Source organism: Ovis aries, chromosome 1, assembly GCF_016772045.2.
Source record: "Ovis aries strain OAR_USU_Benz2616 breed Rambouillet chromosome 1, ARS-UI_Ramb_v3.0, whole genome shotgun sequence".
Taxonomy (NCBI): Eukaryota; Metazoa; Chordata; class Mammalia; order Artiodactyla; family Bovidae; genus Ovis; species Ovis aries.
Genome location: NC_056054.1, coordinates 202065826 through 202088650, shown reverse-complemented (window position 1 = coordinate 202088650; position 22825 = coordinate 202065826). Strand labels below are relative to the sequence as shown.

The window sequence follows — 22825 nt, the reverse complement described above, 5'->3', positions numbered from 1 at the left end:
ACCTGAGTCTTAATGATTATGCAGCAATAGCTTTTCAGATAACAGCTATTGTTTCTGACACTTGGAAAGTATTCTGAGGAGCTCCAAAGGGGACAAAAGGTTGGCAATTAGGTGCAAAAGTTTTAATTATAGGAACAAAACTTACATGTTGTAAATAGTTTAAGTCTTAAAGAGATGTGTCTGTACTAAATTCTGTGACTATCTGGCTTCCATGTGCAGTCTTCACATGCTTATACAGTTTTATGGCTTTTATAAAACTTTTTGCAAACAAGATGACCACCATAATACACCAAGATTTACTACTTGCTATCCCAGAACAGGATTCTCACCACTCTTCAGCCCATCTCACCCTGCACCAATATTTTTCATCTGGTTACCCAGATTAAATGACATCATGATTAACAGCACAGACTACAGATTGAGACTGGTCAAGTTCAGATCCTGGCATTGGTATTTTAATTGCTGTCTGACCTAAGGTAATTTACTACACATTATGATTGATGCAGCCTAAGCATATTGTGCTTAGTCACTTTAGTCGTGTCTAGACTCTTTGCTATCCCATGGACTGTCGTCTTCCAAGCTTCTCTGTACATGGGATTCTCCAGGCAAGAATACTGGAGTGGGTTGCCATGCCCTTCAAGTACACGGGACAGAGTATTTACAAATAGAAGGGTCAGCAGGCTAACAAACTTATTTACTTGCCTAGAATTGACCATGAAAATATCCTAGAAAAATACTCATTTCGGGCATCTTCAGGGCAAGTGTGGAGAATATTTTAATATAATACCATCCCCAAGTAGAGATGTTCATTCCAAGACCTGGTTACTTACTTTAAATGTATTTTCCAGGAATACAAAATTTACCTATTTAAAACAATTTTAACAACAGAATACATTTCAGTCCAAGGAATACTGTATAAAGGACTAAAAACTATAAAAGAACTGTATGTAGCAAGGTTAAAACAAAATCTCTATAAACTTTTTACCAGCCTTTTTACTCTTTTCATTTGCGTTTATTTAAACACAGTTCTCAAAACATTTGAGTGAAATTGGGCCTCCTTTGGTAAGCAAAGGACCTGAAAGTAATATTTAAAAAATGAACAGGCAAAGTCTTCAGATCATCCACAACACAGGTGTAGTGTTCCCTTCTTTTTTCTCAAAACTCTGAAGCACCCAGTTTTTCCATATAGTCTTAAAAGCTAGAAGAACAAGAGTACATTTGTGGTGGAATGTTATTGTCACTTGCTGATAACTAATTGAAATACCATTATCCCCTTCTAACAGCTTTAAGAAATAGCCTTTTTAAGGCATACATTGTGTAACTCATCTTATTCCCTGCTATATATAATACAGATTACATAAAGGCTGACAAATTCACATTTATATAAGCATTAAGCATTTGCTGTATTGAAAGATCTTTAGTTTTTAACACTAGCAGTATAGAGTTACAGAGCGTAATTTTTATCACTTAACTGCAGGTATATTAAGTATGGTATGTTTCATGGACTCAAGGAAAACGGGCATTTTTGTCTTTAATTTACTACTGACAATCTAATCTGAACAGTTCTGCTAAGCATTGATATGTTAGAAAGAAAAGTAAAAACCAAACTTTATTGTTGCTTTTTGCCATTTGGTAGCATTTTACACACAGGCTTCGATCTTCAGAATACCCTGGATTCAGTAGAAAAACCATTTAAATGAAGTTCTGTACAATAGAAACTTCTCAGCAGTCAAAATTTTAGACTGTAAAAAAATACATGCAAAACATACTTTTCTGAAAACACTTAACTTTGAACAAAGCACCGAACTACACAAATGCAGAATGAAAACAGCATTTCAACTCCACCAAAAGTAGTCATCATAAAAGGTGTAAAAGTCACCTAACTTCACTAGGCACTGTTCACTTTTTAAACAGGAGACAATAAAAAATATTGTCCACAAACAATATCCCAACTCTAGGGCAGGTTTCAGAAAGTCTTCAACTTCATGCTTTAATAGCGACCTAGAAAAAAAGGAAATAAATACACTTCAATACTCAAGTGCATACATTTAACGTTGAGAATTTTAAACTTTTCTGTCATCTGGAAATTCCTATGTACCAGATTCTCTTGTGAAAACCTTCACATAGTGCAGAACCAATGTTAAACAGAAATAGCTGGGAGTTTATCTAACTCAATCTGAAAGCTAAGGTTTATTAAGTCACTCAAAAATGTTTCTAAGCTGTAAAAAATTTTTTAACAATTCCTAAAAAAAAAAAAAAAAAAAGCCACAAATGGTGACAGAACACACATTATTTTAATTAGCAACAAGAGTAAGATCCAAGGGTTGTTTCCATATACTTCCTTGAACCCTACAGAAAAATTGAGGAAATACTAATTAAATCAACCCGTTATCTGCTGTGGTTTCCATAAGTCATAGCAAGTCACACTATTATAACAAAATTATGTCAAAATAAAAACTTACGAGGTGAGTATGATCGAGATCTGGAACGTGATCTGTATCCTCCACGACTATAGTAGGGAGAAGGTGACCGTCTTCTGTAAAAAAATATCAAGACCATCTAAGACTCCATAGATCACAGATTAAAGTGACTGATCCCTTTATCAGTTTCCAAAACTAAAAGACCCTCAGCTGACCTTGAAAAACACTGCAGTAATAAGGTCTGTTTTAGTCCTGAGAATGAAACACATTATCAGGCCCAGTACCAAAAATTCCTAACTATCAAAGAGGTTGAATCTGATCATCTGCTAGTTAACATTATATCTAAAAAATTTAAACTGGGTTAGAGAAGAAAAAAATCATTACCACTAATTTTAACCACACCCTATGAATGAACACCCAAAATTTCATTCATAGTGCTTCAGTGATTTAGTTTTGTGTTAAGATAAACTTAAATAATTACTTGCTTATTCTGAAATGCCTATAACAAGCTAATGAAACCATTAAGGATAAATAAGATTAAAATATTATGGATTCTTAGTTTATGCCATCATCTCTCATATTAAGGTATAAAATGGAACCACTGAGTGATAAGTATAAGCCCAATCTCTATAAACACAAATTAAGCCATGTACATTGTCATTTGAGTTCAGTTACAGTATTTTTAAATTTCTCATGTATAAAATTTTGTGAATGCCATTTATAATTTATCAAAATATGAATAACAAATACCTTTATGTGAGCCATTCTACTATTGTACAGATTTAAATCTTTCCCTGGCCAGTGCATACATTTAATGTTGAGAATTTTAAACTTTTCTGTCGTCAGGAAATTCCTATGTACCAGATTCTCTTGTGAAAACTTTCATATAGTGCAGAACCCAATGTTAAACAGAAATCTTTTCCTGTACCTGTATATCTGATCCCTGTCTTGAGCAGCTCTCCATCCTCCTCCTCCTCCTCCTCCTCCTCTGTGAAGGCAGAAAACAAACATTATAAATAGTTTTAAAAATGCACAATTCATACAATAAAATTAAAACAGAAGTGAAAGCTAGTTTCCTTTAAGCAATAAAGAGTTGCTTTTGCCACCCCTTTACAAACTGACATAGAGCTCTCCCTGGTGGTTAAAATGAGTATCATATTAAGGACTCAAGACTAATCTTTGCAGCCTGCACAAATAGAATCCCCTACACGTCAGTACAGAAATGCCACTTACGAAACTTTGTTAGTGCTACATGTCAGAGGACTGTCAACTTTCTATATTTACTACACAATTTACATTTTGACAAGATCTAGATTACCTGCTGTTGCTTAAATAGAGAACTTTACTTCATTTTTACTTTCCAAAGTATTCCTAGTATCATGAGCATTTCCCTATCAACCCCCAAAAAATGTTCAATATTGTTAGTATAATAATAAATCTTACCATTGTTATAGCAAACTAATCCTTAAATAATTATTTCTTTGGATTTTTCCAAGAATCAATTTGCCCTGCCCTTCAACACAATTTCTCAGCTACCAAAAAATTGCTTTATAAAGCAATTATATTCAAAATCAGTTCATGAAACTCACTTTAAAAAACAAAAAGGGGGGGTTCATATATAATTTTATTGTCCCATTGGTTTACAACTTGGTGCTTGCAATCCACATGCTGAAGAGTTGCCCCCAGAGGAGTGCATGGCAACCTACTCCAGTCTTCTTGCCTGGAGAATCCCAAGGACAGAGGAGCATGGCAGGCTACAGTGCATAGGGTTGCAAAGAGTTATAAACAACTGAAGCATCTTAGCATGCCTTGAGTTGCAGCCAAAAAAAAAAAAAAATCCAGTTTAATCTCTGTATCTCCAATTTATTAAAGGTAAATACCTTTATCAAAGGCTAAAACAGTGCTGCTTTATGTTGCAACTGAACCATAAGAGCTGATTTGTCTTTCAACAACTTAAAACTTTTTATTTTGGTTAACATACCTGTACGATCTGCTGTAATAGTCCCGATCATCATAGCCTCGATCATATCCTCTGTCATAGTAATCTCGACGGCGTGAGCTGCCACTGTGAATAAGATTTATACAAACTTGGTTTTACCTACATTAATACTTAATAGTTACCAGTGTGGGAAAACTGGTCTGGTGAGAATCATTTAATTACCCAGCAATGTCAAATATATGGCATTTCTTTATGATAAAAGTAGGATGTGATTAATCTATTACATGTCATCAGAATTTATGGTACTAACCGAATGCTTCTACTGAATATATTTATATTGAATTTAACTTTGAGTCAGCTGCCAAAAGCCTCCCTGTGCCCTGAAGTGAACTGTCAATATTTGAGAACCTTGAAAACAAACTTACTAGGTAGGTCTCCCCATGTAAATTCCTGGTGTTGGAGTATGTGGTCTTTTCGTTATGGAGAAGTCAACTCTGATCCTACGTCCATCAAGCTCCATTCCATTGGCACGCTCTTTTGCCTTCAAAAGATATGTGAGTTGTTATATACATCATGAACGAAGTCCCAAATTAACTATTATCTATAAATAAAACCCAACTACATGTTTCAGTTAGGCCAGAGCATTATATCTGACAATTAGTTTTTCTGCCTATCAAATCTTTACTTACAAAAGATAGCCTAGAAAAGTTCATTAAAAAAAAAAAAGGCCACCCATGAGCGCCAACTTAAGCCATGAAATATTTTAAATTACTGTACCAACTATAGATTTGACAGTACCTGTAGGTCTATAAAATAGTACACAGTTGGCAAACTATACCCATGAGCTAAGAATTTGAACAGGTGTGTGTGGGGGGGATGAAAGTAGTATTTCATCAGAAATGAAACTCAAAATTAAGTGACCATGACTGAAACAAAGCCCCACTCATTAATTTGCCTTTTATATGGCTTTTACATTACAGTGGCAAGGTTGAAAAGCTGTCATTGAGCTCTGATAGCTCCCAAAGCCCAAAATATTTACTGTCTAATCCTTTACACAAATTTGAGGACCCCTGCTATGGAAGCAAAGAGCTAGGATGAAAGCTTGAATTACATATAGTTTCAAACATTAAAATGAAAATATACTGTACCTAAGAAAAATAATACCCCATCCCAAAGACATAGCCATTTATTCACAATTTAAAGAAACACCTCTCTAAATAGAATTTAGATTTCTAATTGCAATTATGCTATTTTCTAGTTTGATTGTTTTAAGCCTCAAGGCAGTTTTTGGCATTACTGATTTAGATACAAAATATACTGTCTTTCAGAAAGGGAACTGCGGTTCTGTGGAACACACACACAAAAAGTAGAGAAACGAAGAAGCCGATCCCATAAGTAACCTTGGACAAATATTGTTAACATTTTCCACATCAATTATTACCAAAATGAAGTTGAATGACATCTTAAAGCATTTCTTAAATCTCTTAAATTATAACCACTTGCATTTAGCTTTTAATTCTTCCTTTAGCAGACGGGCTTACTCTATTCATTTAATTTTATTTAGAGCTCAAAATTATTAATCTCAATATTAACCTCAGATGGCTTGAAATTAAGTTTCTCAAGATTCTCCCCTCCTTATACTGTCCTTGAAGATGACTTTAGCTATCATCCCCATGTATCTGAAGTTCAAATTTCTTAAATGGGCCAGGAGTCACACATTGAATTTTTATTTTTGTCTCTGTAAAAAAAATTTTTAGGGAGGTCCCGGGAGGTCCAATATTTAGGACTTGGTGCTTTCACTGCCGTGGCCCAGGTTCAATCCCTGGTTGGAAAACCAAGATCCCATAAGCCTCAAGGCCAAAAACAAAGTTTCTTCCTATGTTTTACCTCAACATCCAAAACATAAAGTCACTTGCCAGTATACAATCAAAACCAGTTCCTTTCTCTTGAATCATAGCTTTTATCACTTTTTAATATTTTCTTTCATTTTAGAAAGTAACCTGATGTAAACACTCATTAAATATTCCAAACTGGACTATTAATATTCTTCTATTTTAGAAATATGTGTATCTAGGCACACATCTGGAAACAGTTGACTATATTTGAATTTACTTCAAATAAAATGGTGGAAGAGACTGAGTTGGAATTTAGAACCCAACTGTCACTTTGCTGTTAGGCTACAAATCTTTGAAATTTCCACATTACAAGATTTTTAAGTTCCAATTATAGACTTTAGTATATATTCCCAGAAGAATGCATTCATTCAGATCAAGCTATATATAGATACTAAAAAGGCTTCCCTAGTAGCTCTCCAGCTCGTCAAGAACCCATCTGCAACGCAGGAGACCCCAGTTCGATTCCTGGGTCCCCCGGAGAAGGGAACAGCTACTCACTTCAATATTCTGGCCTGGAGAATTCCAGGGACTGCATAGTCCATGGGACTGCAAATCAGTCTGACATGACTGATCGACTTACTAAAGCCAAAATCATCCAAGGAAGAATAGTTAAAAGACTCTGTGTGTGTGTGTGTGTAAAAGTGAAAGCGTGTGCATATACTTTTTTTTACACAAAGGTACAAGACTTTTACTTACTTCCTTGGCATCATCTACATTTTCAAAGTACACAAAGGCAAATCCTCTTGAACGTCTAGACTGCTGGTCATATACAATAGATACATCAGCAATTGGGCCATATTTAGAGAACACTTCTCTTAGATCTCTTTCTGTAGTGTACAAGCTCAATCCAAATACTCCAAGACAACAGTTAGGATCAGGATTTGCCTAGAAATAGAAAAATAGATTAAAAAAAAAAAACACTTTTAAAAAGCATCACAGATCAATCTTCCCCCCAAAGAACTGTCACTAATATGAAAAGATAACAATGAAATAAAAGTATTTTAAAAGTAATGTTACATTAGCACCACAAGCACGTATGCAGAGAACTACTGTCTCTATAAGCCGGGGCAAGAGGAGAGGTAAAACTTCAAGATGGTGAACTAAGATATACCATGCACACAATAGGAGGCTCTAAACTGCCAACGAGATACAGAAGTACATTTAGCTTCATTTCTATAGAAAAATCATAAGTGTTCAAATATACGTACTAGTGAAGCCACAGATGGATACCAAACTTTTAAAAAACATATTAAGCAGCGTTAACTATTATAAACTGAATAAATTTTATTTATAAACTAAATGTTGCTAACATCCCAGTTGCCGTTGAGTTTGCTTAAAGGTTTCACTACTTCACACATACATTTTATAGTTAAATTCCACCCCACTTTCAAAAACATACACTCCCTATAGGTCTACTTGTATATTATTCAATAAACCCACAATAGGAACACACTAAATGCCATCTCATTTGTAACTTCTCATGGAAGACAAGCAAAGCTTTAAAACTGGAAAGCAACTTGCTTAAAACTAAATGGGAAAATCATAGCGTATTTTAAAGCATATTAAACCCAGATAACTTGAACAATAGTATGGAACATAGATATATGATCTAACTATATTAACCGTAATGCAAAGAATTTATTTGATGTGCTGTTAATGTGACAGTATCTCAAATGTGATCAACAGCTCAAATGTAGACCATATGTGGGAAATAACTTTTAAAAAGAAAAAAATCTCCCAACACTGAAAAGGCTCTAGAGAAAAATCAGGCTAAAGCTCCACCATCAAAAGTTATCAGTTTTAGATAATTACAGAACAAAACACCAAAAGCAGAGGGGAATATATTATGCGTTAATTATAAAGTGGCTTCATACAGTGTTCACTGCTTCAGAAACAAGTGTTTTCATCTTACCCGATTCCCAACATGACGCCGTCGAGTAGACATGGGAGAATGACTGTGGCTATGCCGTCTTCGATAATCTCTGCTGTAAGATCTGCTGCGAGATCTTCTATGGGACCGGGACCGAGATCGTGACCTTGTATAATGCCTCCGAGAACTTCTTCTGGATCTAGACCTGAAAGACAAAGGCTTCAAGGTTATGACTGAATAGCTGACAGCAGGATATGGCTTTTAATTCTTTCAATACTTTATTCTAAAGTTAAGCTTCCAAAGGTAAAACACACAATCCAGGTATATAGTGGGATCAATACCTTTCTTTTGTATATTGTCATTTCTGTGCTAGGAAGAGTTCCAAAACCACCACTAACTAAAGCTCCCTTCCATCATATCTTAAATAATTAAGAGATTAAACAGCAGTATCTATTAAAAATCATAAAACATGCAACATTCCATACTAGCCTGATTTGTGCCCACCTTTACCCTTGACAATACCATCCTTCATTTTTAAGCTTCTTACATTATGCCCATTATTGACTTATGATAACATCATCATTACAAGCAGTATTCTCCAGCAGTGTTTTAAAATCAACCAGTTGCTCTTAACTACAGTGATCATATGAACTATCATCTAACCCAGGAAGAATACAGTGTGAGAGAGAAAAGGGGCACTGTTAATTATGCCTGACAGTAGGCATCGAGCTGGGGCTGACCTGGGCAAACCAGGATATATAGCCTACACTTGAACATTTAAAAAAAAAAAAAAAAGTGCTGTGTTAAGGTTTTTTAATAGTACATCTGTCATACTAGACTACACCTATTTATCAGGAATTGCAGTTACTAAAAGCCAATGCTCTGCAGTTTTTGCCATGCTAATAAGGAGTTCACGTAAACTCTGAATCCTCACAACAATTCTGAAGAACTGGTACTATTGCTAATTCATCTTTTATAGATAAGGAAGTTAAGATTGAAAAGGTTAAGTAATCTGCCCAAGCCAGAAAAAAACAGAGGTAAGATATGAACCCTAACACCAAAAGCCCAGGCTCTTAGCCACTTCGTCTTCTATCTCCCAGAACTTAACAATTAAGTTCATTTCTAGTACCAATATTAAATAAGCCAACAAATGATCTAACCCTCTCTATCTTCCTAGTTTACAAAAGCACACACCAGTTTGAAAGCTAAGAGTAACAAGAAAATCCCAAGACAGTCTTTCTTACCTAGATTCAGATCTGGACCTGGACTTTGATCTGGAACGCCTGGAATCTTCCTTGGAGCGAGACCTTGCAGGGGTATGCCTTGCAGATTTCCCAGATCCATGAGCACTTCCACTTCTGGAAGCAGAACGGGATTCCTACACGTAGATGTCAAAAGTTTAATTTGTATACTTTCTGGGCAACTTTAAAAACAAATAAGCTGTGGTGAGATAAATGGTGAGGGAAAGCAATCCCCTTCCAAGATAAGAAAACATAGGTAAGGGCAGAACTGAATATACCTGGTATAATAGTTACGTTGCTCCAATTGACATAAGCCAATTAACTTGAACTTCCACCTTTCTTGGGGAGCAGGGATAAGAGTTAACTGACCCCACTCTCTTCAGAAATGGGTGCCAAAGCCAAGCAGTTAAGGGAACTGCCCAAGGATTGTTTTGGGAATGTTACTCCGTAAAGACTGGGGTGAGAAAGAACCTTATTAACTATGACACCTATACTTCATACCTATTATTTCAGTCAAACTGCCATCAATTAAAAAAAAAAAACCCTATGAAATTTGTAAAATTTACTTTATTTTCAACATTTATTGCTGAGTGGAGGAAAAAGGACAGTACTGTTTCAAGTCATAGAGGAAGACAGAAACCTAGAGAACAAGGAGCAGCTTGAAGGAGACTAGATCTGTAGACCCTGTCCATCCAACTATGTAGGAAGCCCTTATGGATCTCAAAGCAACCAGATGAAGCTACAGTCGAAAGACGGTGAATGAACTGCAGAGGTAAGAATTAAGAGGGTACCAGAGATTTTCCTCAGCTAAGTGTAGATGAGCCAGGGCCAATCGATGGGAAACTGGGAATAAGCAGTTAGAAAAGTTACGTACAAAAAGGACATATTAAAACTGAAACAGTTTAGATCACAAGCTCTTAATCTAGGTTCAGGAAGGGAAGTTCAGGAACTGTATGTAAAAAACAAAATCTAGATATATACTTTATACCTAAGCTTTCGCCTATCCTAACTGTGACTAGCTGGTAGGTAGGCTGTACAAAAACAAAATCTCTCAAAGGAAATAGCAAAGAAATGGGTAAACAGGATAACTAGTTTGGTGAACCAAAGACATATAATTAGAGAAAAAAGCTAAAGGAATGCTCTGCCAAGACACCAAAATAGAAATGGTGGAAAAGACAACAATTAACTCACTCTGACAGCTAACCAAGATATCAAACAAAACAACATTTCAGGTTATCCACCTTCATCAAATTTAAAAACATTAATCTCATGAATCTTCCTGCCCAACACAATTAAAAATGCTAGACTCAAAAGGAATCAACATTACAGTTAAGTCACTGTAGGGGTAACAATCAATGTTGAAGTGGCATAAAACTTTATCACAAGAGACCTCCCTTTGTGGCAGACTTTCAGAATAAAACACTCCAGCCATTCTTAAAAAGATAAAGGTAGAAAATTCATCTAAAACACAGCCCAAAACATTTTGGAATACGTTCTGTGACTTAAGAGAACAGTGGAGAAAATTTGGAAGATCTTTCCTATGATGCTTAAAGACAAAACTTACATGCAATACAGAAGAAACAAGGCTTAAAGTAACTCAGTGGGCAAAATGAATTCTGGTCTCTATACCCCAAATGACTAAATTTCAAAGTCACACATGGTATGAACTGGCATGAAACATGGCTACTCTCCCTTCCTGCTATGAGTTAATAAAGAGAGTCAAAGTAAAAGATGACACCCGTAATTATTAGTGAAAATAACTACTTTTATCCTCAAGGAATGATGAAAGCACTATGGCTTTGCTTTGAGGACCCCAACTAACAATCCCTTGACTTTCTCTGGCAAATATTCTGGACATTTAAAAGCACAATTCTCTTCTCCTGGGATAAAGAGGTTCTCAAATTGGGGATGCAGTTTCTGCAATCATTCAACAGGCAAAAACTAATCTAGAAGATAAGGTAGAAAGAGGAACTCTAACACCTTTGTTTATTCCAATGCTAGAAAGATGACTTTATGGGAAGACTATGACCTTTAGTGGAAACAAAAGAAAGCAATCTGCTCTAGCAGGGAGAGAATATGGGTGCCTCACAGTAAGAGTTAAAAGATTACCGATAAAATAACTATAGTTATCAGAAATCAGTTCCGTCTAGGGATCTGGAAAAAAAAGAGTAGAAAGTCAAGATCCTCTTTTAAGCCTCTTGCTTCAGTAAAACAGAAAAATCTTATTCTAAGCTAAGGTGCTTTACCAATCTGTTTACCAAGAAGGTAAAGAAAGTCCTTATAGCCTCAGAATAAACTTTAATGAGGTTTCTAGCAGATCAAGGGTCAAAAATAACAGTATTTGTGAAATTATAAGACTTTTCACTCAACCTCTAAAACTAATTGGCTATATGCAGATGTATTTTATGAACAATCATTTCTCAGAACAGTAATGAGAAACCACTGGAACACTAAGTCTTCTGTACTGACAGCTGTTAGGCTAACACAGAAACACTATCTCTACCACCTACCTTTCATATCAGATAGTCTTAAAGTTAAATAAACCCTTTTGCAATTATGGTGGCTATTAATTGGTTTGGAAATATATGCAAGGCTATTTAGCCTGTCTAGAAGGCCAAATCTAAAAGCATAAAGTCAGCTTTAAACCTTGGTCCATGGTTACATCTGTAAAATCAGCTAGAAAAGCCCCTAAACACGAAAAAAATTCAAAGACCACTTTCAGGGCTCACAACTCTTCAATGCTAACACATTAAAACCCTACCAATACCTCAAGGGAAAGGATCATAAATGTAAAGTTAGCATGAACAACACAACCAAAATTTCCCTGAAAACCACACAGGGAATCATTCTTACAAACGGAATCTTAGTCATGCACTAATCAATGGGGAACACATCAGGTAGAAACAAACTCAGCCTTCCAACATAATACCAGCCAGTATCTCCCTATTCTGAGAATGACAGAATCTTAAAAAAAACTTTTTGAAAGAGATGAAAGAAGTAGGAATAACCATCCAATTGCTAGGTTTCTCACATATTAAGGTTTCTCACATATTTTAAAAACTAGATGCAATAAAGTAGATCTTCAACAAAGGCTCTTACAGATATATATTAAGTCTACTGAGCATTTAAAAATAGATCCCCAACTAGAGCTTATTTTAGTAGGTCTGGAGTTGGGCATCTGCATTTCTTAAAAAACACCATACATATTTGTGATACTTATTTAAGTCTCACTGACTAATTTCAAGTTTTATGCTCATTTGTTTCTTTCAACATTTTCCTGAAACCCTGTTTTCTGTCACCTTCTCTGCCCCCACCTCCCCACCCTGTCATTTATTAGCCATCCTGAGGGCATGTATCTTACGCTTGCCCCAGGACAAGAGGTCTGTTTCCAGCTACTATGCAGGCAGGAGGTGGAGAGAGGCACACTCATACTCAAAGATGCTTTGGCCAAAGGGGGGGCAGAAACCGGAATGGATGAGATGGGCCACTAGCATCAATGTTTACTTTTGCTTTACACCTTTCCAGCTTTTGCCATATAAACAAACTCCGAAATGCTTCTTCCCCTTACAAGACTAACAGATACTTTGTCTTTCAGACGCCAAGGACTTTTCAGGTCTCCTGATAAAGAATCGATGAGCTTGAATAAAGACACAATATCCATTCACATCACTTGCCTCCGCCTAATCTGTAAGTAATTCAGAATGCAAAACTAACACTACCAATTTAGTGTTATTAGTTTATACGTGGCATATTCTACAAAGTAATTATCAGGGCAAATGATGGAAACTATAAATGGGTGTAATCTTCTGCTTGCAAGATACAGAATTGAAAAAGCACAAATTTGACACAAATAGGCCCTGAAGAATCAGAAAATGAATCCCTCTAAAAAGTCATTTAAGACACTGCCCCAAGAGTTATGAGGTTCAAAAACTCTCTAATTTTAGGCTATCTTAATTTCAGGGAAAAGTGATAGCCTTAGTTTTCCTGATAGAGTAGAAGCTATCTGTTGGTTGCCTACTACTGGGTATTATTTTGACACATGAACTTTCCCCATCCAACTGAAAGTAACAACACTGCACCAATCATTTGACTCTTCTGTTCAGTTAAAACAAGCATACAGAAAAGGGAAATGACAGAACTTTTGGGTCTATTTTTCCAGTAAGTGGTAGGAGTAGAGAACCAGAAACAAAGCTACTTTATGATCTGTTATCTCTCACACCATTTTAACAGTTAATAGCAGAAATTGAGAAAAGGGAATAAGGCACTTACTGTTACTGCCACTGTTGAGTTAGGTATCCTGTTCACTTATATGACCTGTCTCATTCTAAGGGAAGCCCCTACAACTTTTTAGCAGTAACCCCAGTCATTCAGCTGGAATAAGCATTAAACAAAGAATTAAGAATCATCTTGTGAATTTAGCACACATGCATCTTAAAGTTAGGGCCTAAATGGTCATAGTTTTCCACTATTGCCATATAAAAAGAAATTCATTTTTTCATAAATGCCAAAAGGATCCTGTCCAATGGATTTTGGGGGTTTGGTTCTATAACCATCCTGGTAACATTCTTTAGGAAAACTTTGACAAACTTACAACATTCTCCTTATACTGAGCTGTACTGAAGGATAGGGGTCAGTACATTGAGTCCAGAGAGGGTGGCCTAGACCACCTACTTCAATTCTGGAAGTACTCACGCCCCAGGACCAGCAATGTCAGAGATGAAAAATCCAGGAGACAACATGAAGCCGGCTGTTACCCAAATCGGAGAGCTCATTCCTGCCTCCTATTTGACTACAAAGGGTTATTTTTTTAAAAGTTGCATTTCAGTCAGTTCACTAAGAAGTTAAAATTAGAATTACCTAATTTAAACGTTTCCCCTGGAAGGCACTTCTTTACCCTGTATATATTTCTTCTATTAAACAAATAATGCATGCATGTTTAGCAAAATATACAGGGACACATAAACAGACTAGTAATTACTTAGCGTAGTGCTTTCTGATTCCAGATTACTTCTTATCTTAACTTCATTTTTATTTCTTTTCTTCATTCTTCCGTTTCAAATTCTGACTTCTTTCATCTTCCCCACTTCACACAAATTGCTCAATATTCTACAAGTGGGACTTCTGGTCTGATAATTAGCATGCATTCTTTCTTTTATTTTTTCAAATTTCAGCTTCACTTATTCCTGAGCTTCAAATACTCATTTATAAAACTTGTCAAATGACGACTTCCGCATTTTCCTTCTTCAACATTAACCTTAATAGAAAAAGAACAGGATGAAGAATATTTTAAAACTCCAGGATAAAAGCCAGTGCCAAAACTGAAACTAGAAAAAAAAAATCCCTCTTGCTTTGGATTTTTTAGAAAAACTAAAATATGCAGCTCAAAAATCTGAAACTAGTTTCCTGCTGGTTCTAAAATATAGTCAATCTCATTTGTGTACTCCATGTAGATTTATCATGCTTAAGCTGAAATGTGAAGTGCGCAACTGAACATTTACTGTTCATCTAACATTAAGAACTATAATTACATTTCACACTTCTTACTCATTGTATTCATCAATAGAAAGTATGTTAAGTGTCCAAAGCACATCTCTAGTCAAAAAATGACACATTAATACAAAAGTGCAAGAAAGGAAAAGCACGGACAATTCATTTGCACACTTATGACAAGGCTCAGGGTTGAAGAGGTCTACAAACTGTGACTAAGGTCAAGATATGTTATTTAATGTCACACTTTTTAACTGAAAAAGTAGCCTGTAGAAAAACAATGTCAGGGAATTTGAAAATTTGGACTAATGTTTAACCCACCCCTAGAAAGCTGCCCTAGTGAGATTTTAATATGAATGGCCCAACTTACTAACTTAAAACTAAAGCATAAAAAGACCAAATCAAGTCAACCAACTATTCTATGCAAGGAGCTGTGAAGGAAGCAGAGCAAACTTGAATCCAACTGCGGAGTTTTCGAAGAATTTTTGGTAAATGCAGCCCCCAATGATTATTAAAATCTTCCGCAGTCTGAAGGAGCAACTCTACTTTTAAAGGTGGCAATGTTGTGGATAAAACTGCAGCTCACCTCCTGAAATTATTAAAAAGACTCAGTATCACTTAAAAAATCAATAAGTTGAAGTGTCTGTTGAACATCTTAAACAAAATAACGCTCTACTGAAACATCCTAGTTTTCTTGTACTTCACACTTTATGATCCTTCACTGTCAACTTCCTCTCCTAGTTTTTTCCTGAAAATAAAACTTTCCTTAGGAAAAGGAAAAAAAAAGAGAGAAGTCCTTTATACCTATCTGATCACAAAGACAACCATGCATGGCTGTGATGGAAATGTTATGATGTCTTTTTTAAGAGGGTAAGCATAATCTTCAGTCTCGTTTTTCAAAGTCAATTATTGCTTATTTAATCCAGGAAAAAAAACATTTTTTAAGCTTTTTACTTAAGGGAGTCACAGTAATTGTTTTCTCTTAATATCCATCACTAAAATGTAATGGGAAATGTTTACTGGCAGCACAATTGTAATCGTGGAATCAGAATGCCCAAGCAGGTTTCCTTTAAGGCCTCCTAAACTTTAAATATATATACAGGGCTTAGGTTCAGAAAATGCTGAAGAGGCCAAAGCTCTAGATATGACAATTTTTCAATATGAATGCCTTCCTGCTGTTATTTCACTACCCCTTCCCAATCTTCTTTATATTTGAAGAACAAAATAAGTTGCTAGATAATACAAGCATTAGATTTCTTCAAACTCAGCTAAGTTGAGGTGGCCACTCAATAAAACCAGAAGACCAACTACTGGGCTAATGTTAAACACATATTAAGAGGTCCTACTTAGAAATAAGCAGAAATTTGTCTCACCACCAACACAATTTTTGTTAAAATCATTCTAACGGTTATAACTGGAATTTATGCAACATTAATAAGTGCAAACTCATTAGGTTGAATAGATAGTATTTTAATAACTGGGATGGGCTAAGGAAAACTCATGATTATGCCATAAAAAAAAAAAAATCAATGCTCATATCAACATTAAGGACTATTTTCTTTCTGCAGCTAAACTCTCCAGAAGTTTGGAGAGAAAAATCCTCAGACTGAGAATATGTTCTGAAAAAACTATCATGACAAGCCTAAATCAGCTCTAACCCCATGCTTTTAAAAGATCCCTTGCAAAAACAGTAGGCTCTGAATTTACATTCATAAATGTTCAGTACTTTCCAGCAGAAATGCCAAGTATGTTTTATTACTACTTTTAAGTCTATTATCTCAGCACAAAAATCATTGCCAAAAAAAAGGGTCCTCATCCATGCTGTCATATTCAGCAATTGTATTGATAAAAATCAGAATATAACCTCCAAAACCCAATTCAAAGCAAAGATTTTTGAGAATCTGAAAACTAATTTTCTGTAATGAAGAATTCCTCCCCCGCTTAAAAACAAGACTAAATGACAATACCTAATTCTGTTCTGTGTGACCCACCCCCCTCAAAAAAGCAAAACACTTAAAATTACCCAACTTCAACCACCACCTCATCACTGTATTTTATGAGGAAATAAAGCAATTATGTGTTAAAAAAAAAAAAGACAAATATAACACACATGCTAAGGCTCAAAAGATATACACAGCTGTAGCCCTGTCCTCTTGGGCGAAATGTAAAAAAAAATGTAAATAAACTATGAAAGTACTAGTATTTATCATTTAGGTTTGGGATTTTATTGGAGATAAAGAATGGACAAGGCTGTACAAAGCAAATTCCATTTAACATTATCTTTCATCATCTGATTTCTTGTTCAATCTCGACAAAACCAGTACTTACCTTGCAACCACTTGTATTTTCAGTTTCAAAGTGCCACCTTCTAATTCTGGACCATATCCACAATATTAAATCATTCTTAATTAAAACCACCAAAAATATTCTTCAACTTGGTTTCAAGAGACTTGTTGCCTTACCAGACTCAAACTGAAACAAAACTATTTCCTCCCACTCAACATTAATTCTCTATTTAAGGAACTTGGTGCAATGGCTACAACCCTTTGGGAAGAAAAAGGCTGAGTTGTTTCAGCTTTAAAAATTACTAAAAATTCAAAAAGACAACCCCAAGATTAAGCAGAAGAGGAGAAACTGCAGAGTATGAAAGGCAGTTTGATGGGATGGTATACAAATGCCATTCATCTCTACAAAGAAGACTAAAAGTAATATACCTACATTGTAAACCCATTACTTCCCCCAAAATAAGCAATACTCTACCAGTGTATGTATCATAATCTTGACAGGCAGCAAGAAAAATTAAAAAAACTCGGTCTTTTAAGTATTTACAATACTTACAATTTTTTTTTTTTACCAATTTACAATATTTACAATACTGCTTCCTCACTTAATTACTGGTTTCTGTAGGTAAAGACCCAATTGTAGAAAAAAAAGAAGTTACAGTTATGAGGGTAGAGCATCAAACCAGTGCCAAGGCCAAACTTCACCACACCCTAAACTGTGAACACAATTAAGCCATAGGATTTATCACCTCCCTTCCCATTACCATACACCTCTACACTTGGCTACAGGACCCTATCATGTTCTTATTCTCCCAAATCTTGACAGAACAGATCTAAGACCATCTCTTCTTTCCAAAGGTGCTAGCCAACTTCTCTGCAAAAAAACATGAGAAATTTTGGGGAATTACTGGAAAGAACTTGCATTCGAATGAGTAATATCTTACTTTAACGTGGGTTTGGCCAGATCAGGGAAGTCAGCTCTAACCAGAAACATTTTAATTGAAGTCTACTAACCAAGACATGAAAAATCCCGATACGGATAAAAGATAGTCTGCAGTAACTGAAAGTGTTCAACAAACCACAAAAATTCAGGAATGCACCCTAGCTGCACATTTCAAACAAAGAAACACAAAAAAAAGTGTCACTATTCACCCAATAAGTAAACATGCTATAAACAACCGAACTGAAGGTGATTTATTGCTTTCACCTCCTCTACTCCGGTCTGGTTAGGACTAAAAGAGAGGAGAAAAAACATTTCTAAAGTGGCAGCAAGGCCACGAGGAGGTGTTGGTGATGAGTGACCTCAGCTGGTAAGATTTTAATATTACATTATCACTAACTGATTAGATTAATAGGTGTTAGTGATTTACACTAATAATTTGTAAGGTCTGAAAAAAAAGTGTCACTCAATCGTATCCGACTCTCTGCAACCCCATGGACTGTGTAGTCTCCCAGACTCCTCTGTCCATGGTGGGTTGCCATTCCCTTTTTTAGGGCATCTTTCCAACCCAGGGATCGAACCGAGTCTCCCGCATGGCAGAAAGTTTAGAGTGGAATCAAAGTAATTTTTCAGGCTCTTGATAAGCTATTCATAGCAGCCAAGTACAAGATCACTACCCTGCACGCAACAATTTTCCCGCTGTTTTCAGGCACTTCCAAAAGAAGTTTTTAGCCAATCAGACCTGAGTGGTCTACCTAATGCTTTTTGTGGCACTGTATTTAAACTATTTCATTGAGCTTTACGGTTTTGCCAAGCATTCTTTGGGAGTCCCAGTGTTTGTTTTAGGTCTAGTCTAACCACTTCAGGTTCCAATAAACCAACTGGAAAGCAATCTACGGACAAAACAAAGGCCAAAGAAAACAATGTGGAAGTACTCCACATCGTCGAAGGTCAGAGATCTCTTCCAAGTCAAGACGCTTAAGTAAGACATAACATCAATCTGTAACATGTACCTTTATTATTTCTCTTCCTCCGTAAGAGTGTGTTGAATAACCCTATGTAACAACATTGTGAGGTTAACCAGGATGTATATTCTACTAACAGAAAGAAAATACCAATTCAAAAGCTTGGTTAGTGGGACGATAATGTCTCTTGAGCTGTCTCAAACCAGGACCCAATCCCTGCAATTGTTTCCTCTCACGAACTTCCACAACTTACTCAGGCTTATTTAACTGAGAGCTCCTCCACCAAAACCAGCCAATTTTTATTCTCAAAACGTACCCAATAATTGTTTAAATACCTGAAGACTGAAATTACACTTGCCTTCCAGTCCAAACACGGACACCTAGTTTCCACAGTTATTTTCAACTGGCGGAAACCATAACCCACATTTTTAACAACTTGGGAGCTTGATCCAAGCTTTCTCACCAAAGAGCTTAAAACGATAGTCACACACATACTGCTGACTGGAAATTAATCGTCTTTAGAATAAAAAAGCCAATATTCATCTGCATAGGTAAAGGCGAGAACTGATTGGTTCAAATCGATCAGATTTGGCCCCAAAGTTACACCATAAATTAAGATTCCAAGAGCTAAGATCTTTCCTTTCAAAAACGCCCTAATGAAATCAGCTAGAATTTGTTTCATAAGTTTGCAAAAATATTCGAATAGGTTTACCTAATAAAAAGATTCTGGCAAGACTGACATTTCTGCGTCTTAGTACTCATGGACCCGCGACCAAGCTTTATATTATGCTTTTTCTAAGCCCGGGAACTTTATTTCTGCAGTTTATTCAGTCCTCACCAAATTCCACATTTTGGGGTGGAAACTTTAAAAAGCGCACAAACACAATTCGTGGTTCACAAAATAGGTATGGTTCAAAACAAAGAAAACAACGGCGCCAAAAACTGTTGCCCGCCAATTTCTCCTTCACCATCCCGTGGAAAAAAGATCTACTCGATCCGCAAGAAAACCTCAGCGACCTCATAATCTACTCGGTTACCGATAACTATTTGCGGTTTAACAGCCCTTTTGGCATCCAAGTAAAGCACGCCATTTAGGCCGAACACAAAGCTCGCGCGCAATCGCCTCTAACGGGCCCAGAACTTAAAGTCTACGTCAGACTAGCTTGCCATCTTTAAAGAAGCCAAAAACACCTCAGATGCACATCTTTTCGGGGTCCAAAATGATCCTGTCTTAACCTAAATGCTGAGCATAAACCCTGAAGAACACTGCTCTTTGCGCCCCCCGTCCCCCGCCCGCGGCCTGGAAGCTGTCGCGCGGCGCCTCCGCCATTTTGTGCCTCTGGCAGTGCGCCCAGCCCGCCAGCCCAAGATGGCTGCGGCGAGGCTTCGCAGGAGAGCAACGGCGAAACGCGATACCGCTCCCCTCCCCCACCACCGAGGGGACGCAGCGGCCATTTTTAATCTTTCCCTCCCGATAACGGAAAAAACCGCCGTTTCGAGTACCGGACAACCTAAACCCGTCGGCGGCCTCCTTCATGGATAAGGGTAATACTACCAGAGCTTCTTAACCCGACTCGCATCCCCTCTCGGTCTCAGACTTCAGAGGCAAAAATCGCCCCAGTCTCCCGGCCCGAGGCCGATGGGCCTGGAAAGAGATGCAAGAAGCTGGGACCACACAGCCGCCCCCTGCACCACCGATACCTACCCGCTCGCCGTAGTTCTGCTCGCCGCTGTCGCTCATGACTTCCACCGCTGTCGCCGCTCGATGTGCTTCAATCGAAGCTGCCAACCTCTCGCGCCTTCAGTGTAGAGGCTCCGCCGCAGCCTCACACCACACACCGGTTCCCCAGCCGCTGAGAACCGAAACGCTCCGCGCCGCCTCCGCTCGGGCTCTAAGTCTCCCGGACGTGACGCGGCGCTCTTTTACCCGGCCCCACCCCCTCCCAGAGGGCGCGCTTTCTTGGCTCCGCCCCTCGGCGTTAGGCCTTCGCTTTCCAGCTGTGGCGCGTCCCCAGCCGGATGTGACGTAAGCCCCGCCCCTCGCGCGGCGCTAGACCCATCCCGAGTCTCTTTGAGGCGGGAAAGTGAGCGCAGTGGGTCGTTTGTGTGGTGGTCGCCGCGGGGGTTAGTGATGTCACTCTCCACGCCTGACTCCTTTCTGTAATTTCACAGGAAAACTGTCGTGGACGGTGGGGGATGGAGAGAGGAGATGCCCACCTTTTCTCCCATCCTTCTTGCTTCCGCTCTATTCATTCTTTGTGTCTTTATTTGGTTGCGGAGGGCAGATATTCGTATACAGGGTTCTGTGCATTACTTAGGTTTTTTGTAACTTCAATTGTGGATCATTCCTACCTGAAATCCATTCATGTGAGCATCTGTCAAATAGCAAATCACGTTACCAGATCCTGATGCACTGAAATCAAGCACGATCCGTAACCCGAGGAAGTCAGTGGTTTAATAAGGGAGAACTGTTAAACAGACATTTGAAAGCTGATTTGGTTAGACGTACAACTGTAGTGGTGTCTCGGGGTAAACATTAATTATGCCATCATCCAACAGCATGATAAAGAGCTCAAACTTGGAAGTTCAGACATCTCTCTGTGCCTGCTGTTTCCCTTAAAAAAAATGTGTGTGTGTGGTACCCGGCTGGTGAGGTACACATATAAAGGGCCGTTTGACTTTTTAAAACAGTTTTCTTGAGATATAATTCACATACCATGCAATACTCTTATTTAAAATGTACAATTCGTTTTTGTATTTGCAGAGTTGTGCAACCTTCACAGTTTTAGGACCAATTCATCACTCCCCCAAAAGAAACCTGTCATTAATAGTTACGTTTCCTCTTCTCTCCAGCTTCCCCCCACCAATTCTCCTAGTTCTAAGGAATTTAAAATCTATTTTATCTGTAGTTTTTCAAATTCTGAATATTTCTTATAAATGGAATCACATGTAATATGGAGTCTTTTGTGACTGGCTTCAGTTTTCAAGGTTCATCCATCCTGTAGCATGCATCAGTTATTTCATTCCTTTTTATTGATGAATAATATTCCATTGTATAAATGTATCACATTTTAATTATCCATTCATCAGTTGGTAGACTTTTGGGTGATTTTCACCTTTTAGCTATTATGAATAATGCTAATATGAACATTCTGATACTGGTTTTTGTATGAACATGTTTTCAGTTCTTTGGGGAATATAGCTAGTAATGTAATTGCTGGGTCATGAAGGTAATGCTGTTTAACTTTTTAAGGAACTGCCATTTAATTACAGATACCCTAGTGGATGTGAAGTGGTATGCTATTGTGGTTTTGATTTGCCTATTCCTAAGAATAACGATGAGCATCTTTTCATGTGTTTATTGGCCATTTGTAGGTTTTCTTTGGGAAAATATTCAGATAATTTGCCCACTATTACTTTTTATCATTGAGTTGTAAGAACTGGCAATTTGATTCTTGCTTGATTTAAAATAGTCATCTGGAACAGCATTAGAACTTAAGGTACCTGAGATCCAGAGATTTTGTGATGACTCAAGGTAACAATTGTCCTCTCTTTTTACATGTTCTTCAGAGTCAACTTCATTGCTTTCATAGCTTAAGTCAGGAACCTATATGATTATGGTTTCCAAATCTATATTTACTTCAACACCCACCCCCTACAGTTCCATGTTTAAATTCTAGGTGCTTACTGGAATATTTACCTGGATATTTCAGAGGCTTATAAAAATTAGCATAACCATTTTAATAATATGCCCTAGAAACATCTGTGATAAAATTTTCTTCTCTC

The 22825-nt window shown here is 37.2% G+C and overlaps 1 protein-coding gene across 3 annotated transcripts; it reads right to left on the bottom strand.

Annotated features, from left to right (window-relative positions):
- Positions 1 to 990: 990 nt before the first annotated feature.
- On the bottom strand, positions 991 to 20933 carry TRA2B (transformer 2 beta homolog). 3 transcript variants are annotated; one of them, XM_060410082.1, is made up of 10 exons: positions 20745 to 20933; positions 15268 to 15441; positions 14344 to 14619; positions 9369 to 9502; positions 8167 to 8329; positions 6951 to 7139; positions 4785 to 4900; positions 4402 to 4485; positions 3349 to 3408; positions 991 to 2536 (listed from the first exon to the last, which is right to left on the bottom strand). In XM_060410082.1, the coding sequence occupies exons 5-10, from the start codon at positions 8197 to 8199 to the stop codon at positions 2446 to 2448; spliced, it is 573 nt and encodes a 190-aa protein (XP_060266065.1). In that variant the 5' UTR covers positions 8200 to 8329; positions 9369 to 9502; positions 14344 to 14619; positions 15268 to 15441; positions 20745 to 20933; the 3' UTR covers positions 991 to 2445.
- Between the last annotated feature and the right edge of the window lie 1892 nt (positions 20934 to 22825).

Excerpts from the sequence above, each read along its gene's own strand:
- TRA2B (XM_060410020.1), bottom strand. The coding sequence starts at position 20,780 with ATGAGCGACAGCGGCGAGCAGAACTACGGCGAGCGG. Across the intron at positions 9,503-20,744 it reads AGCAGAACTACGGCGAGCGG|GAATCCCGTTCTGCTTCCAG; the intron begins GTAGGTATCGGT and ends ATCTACGTGTAG. Across the intron at positions 8,330-9,368 it reads AGGTCCAGATCTGAATCTAG|GTCTAGATCCAGAAGAAGTT; the intron begins GTAAGAAAGACT and ends TTTGTCTTTCAG.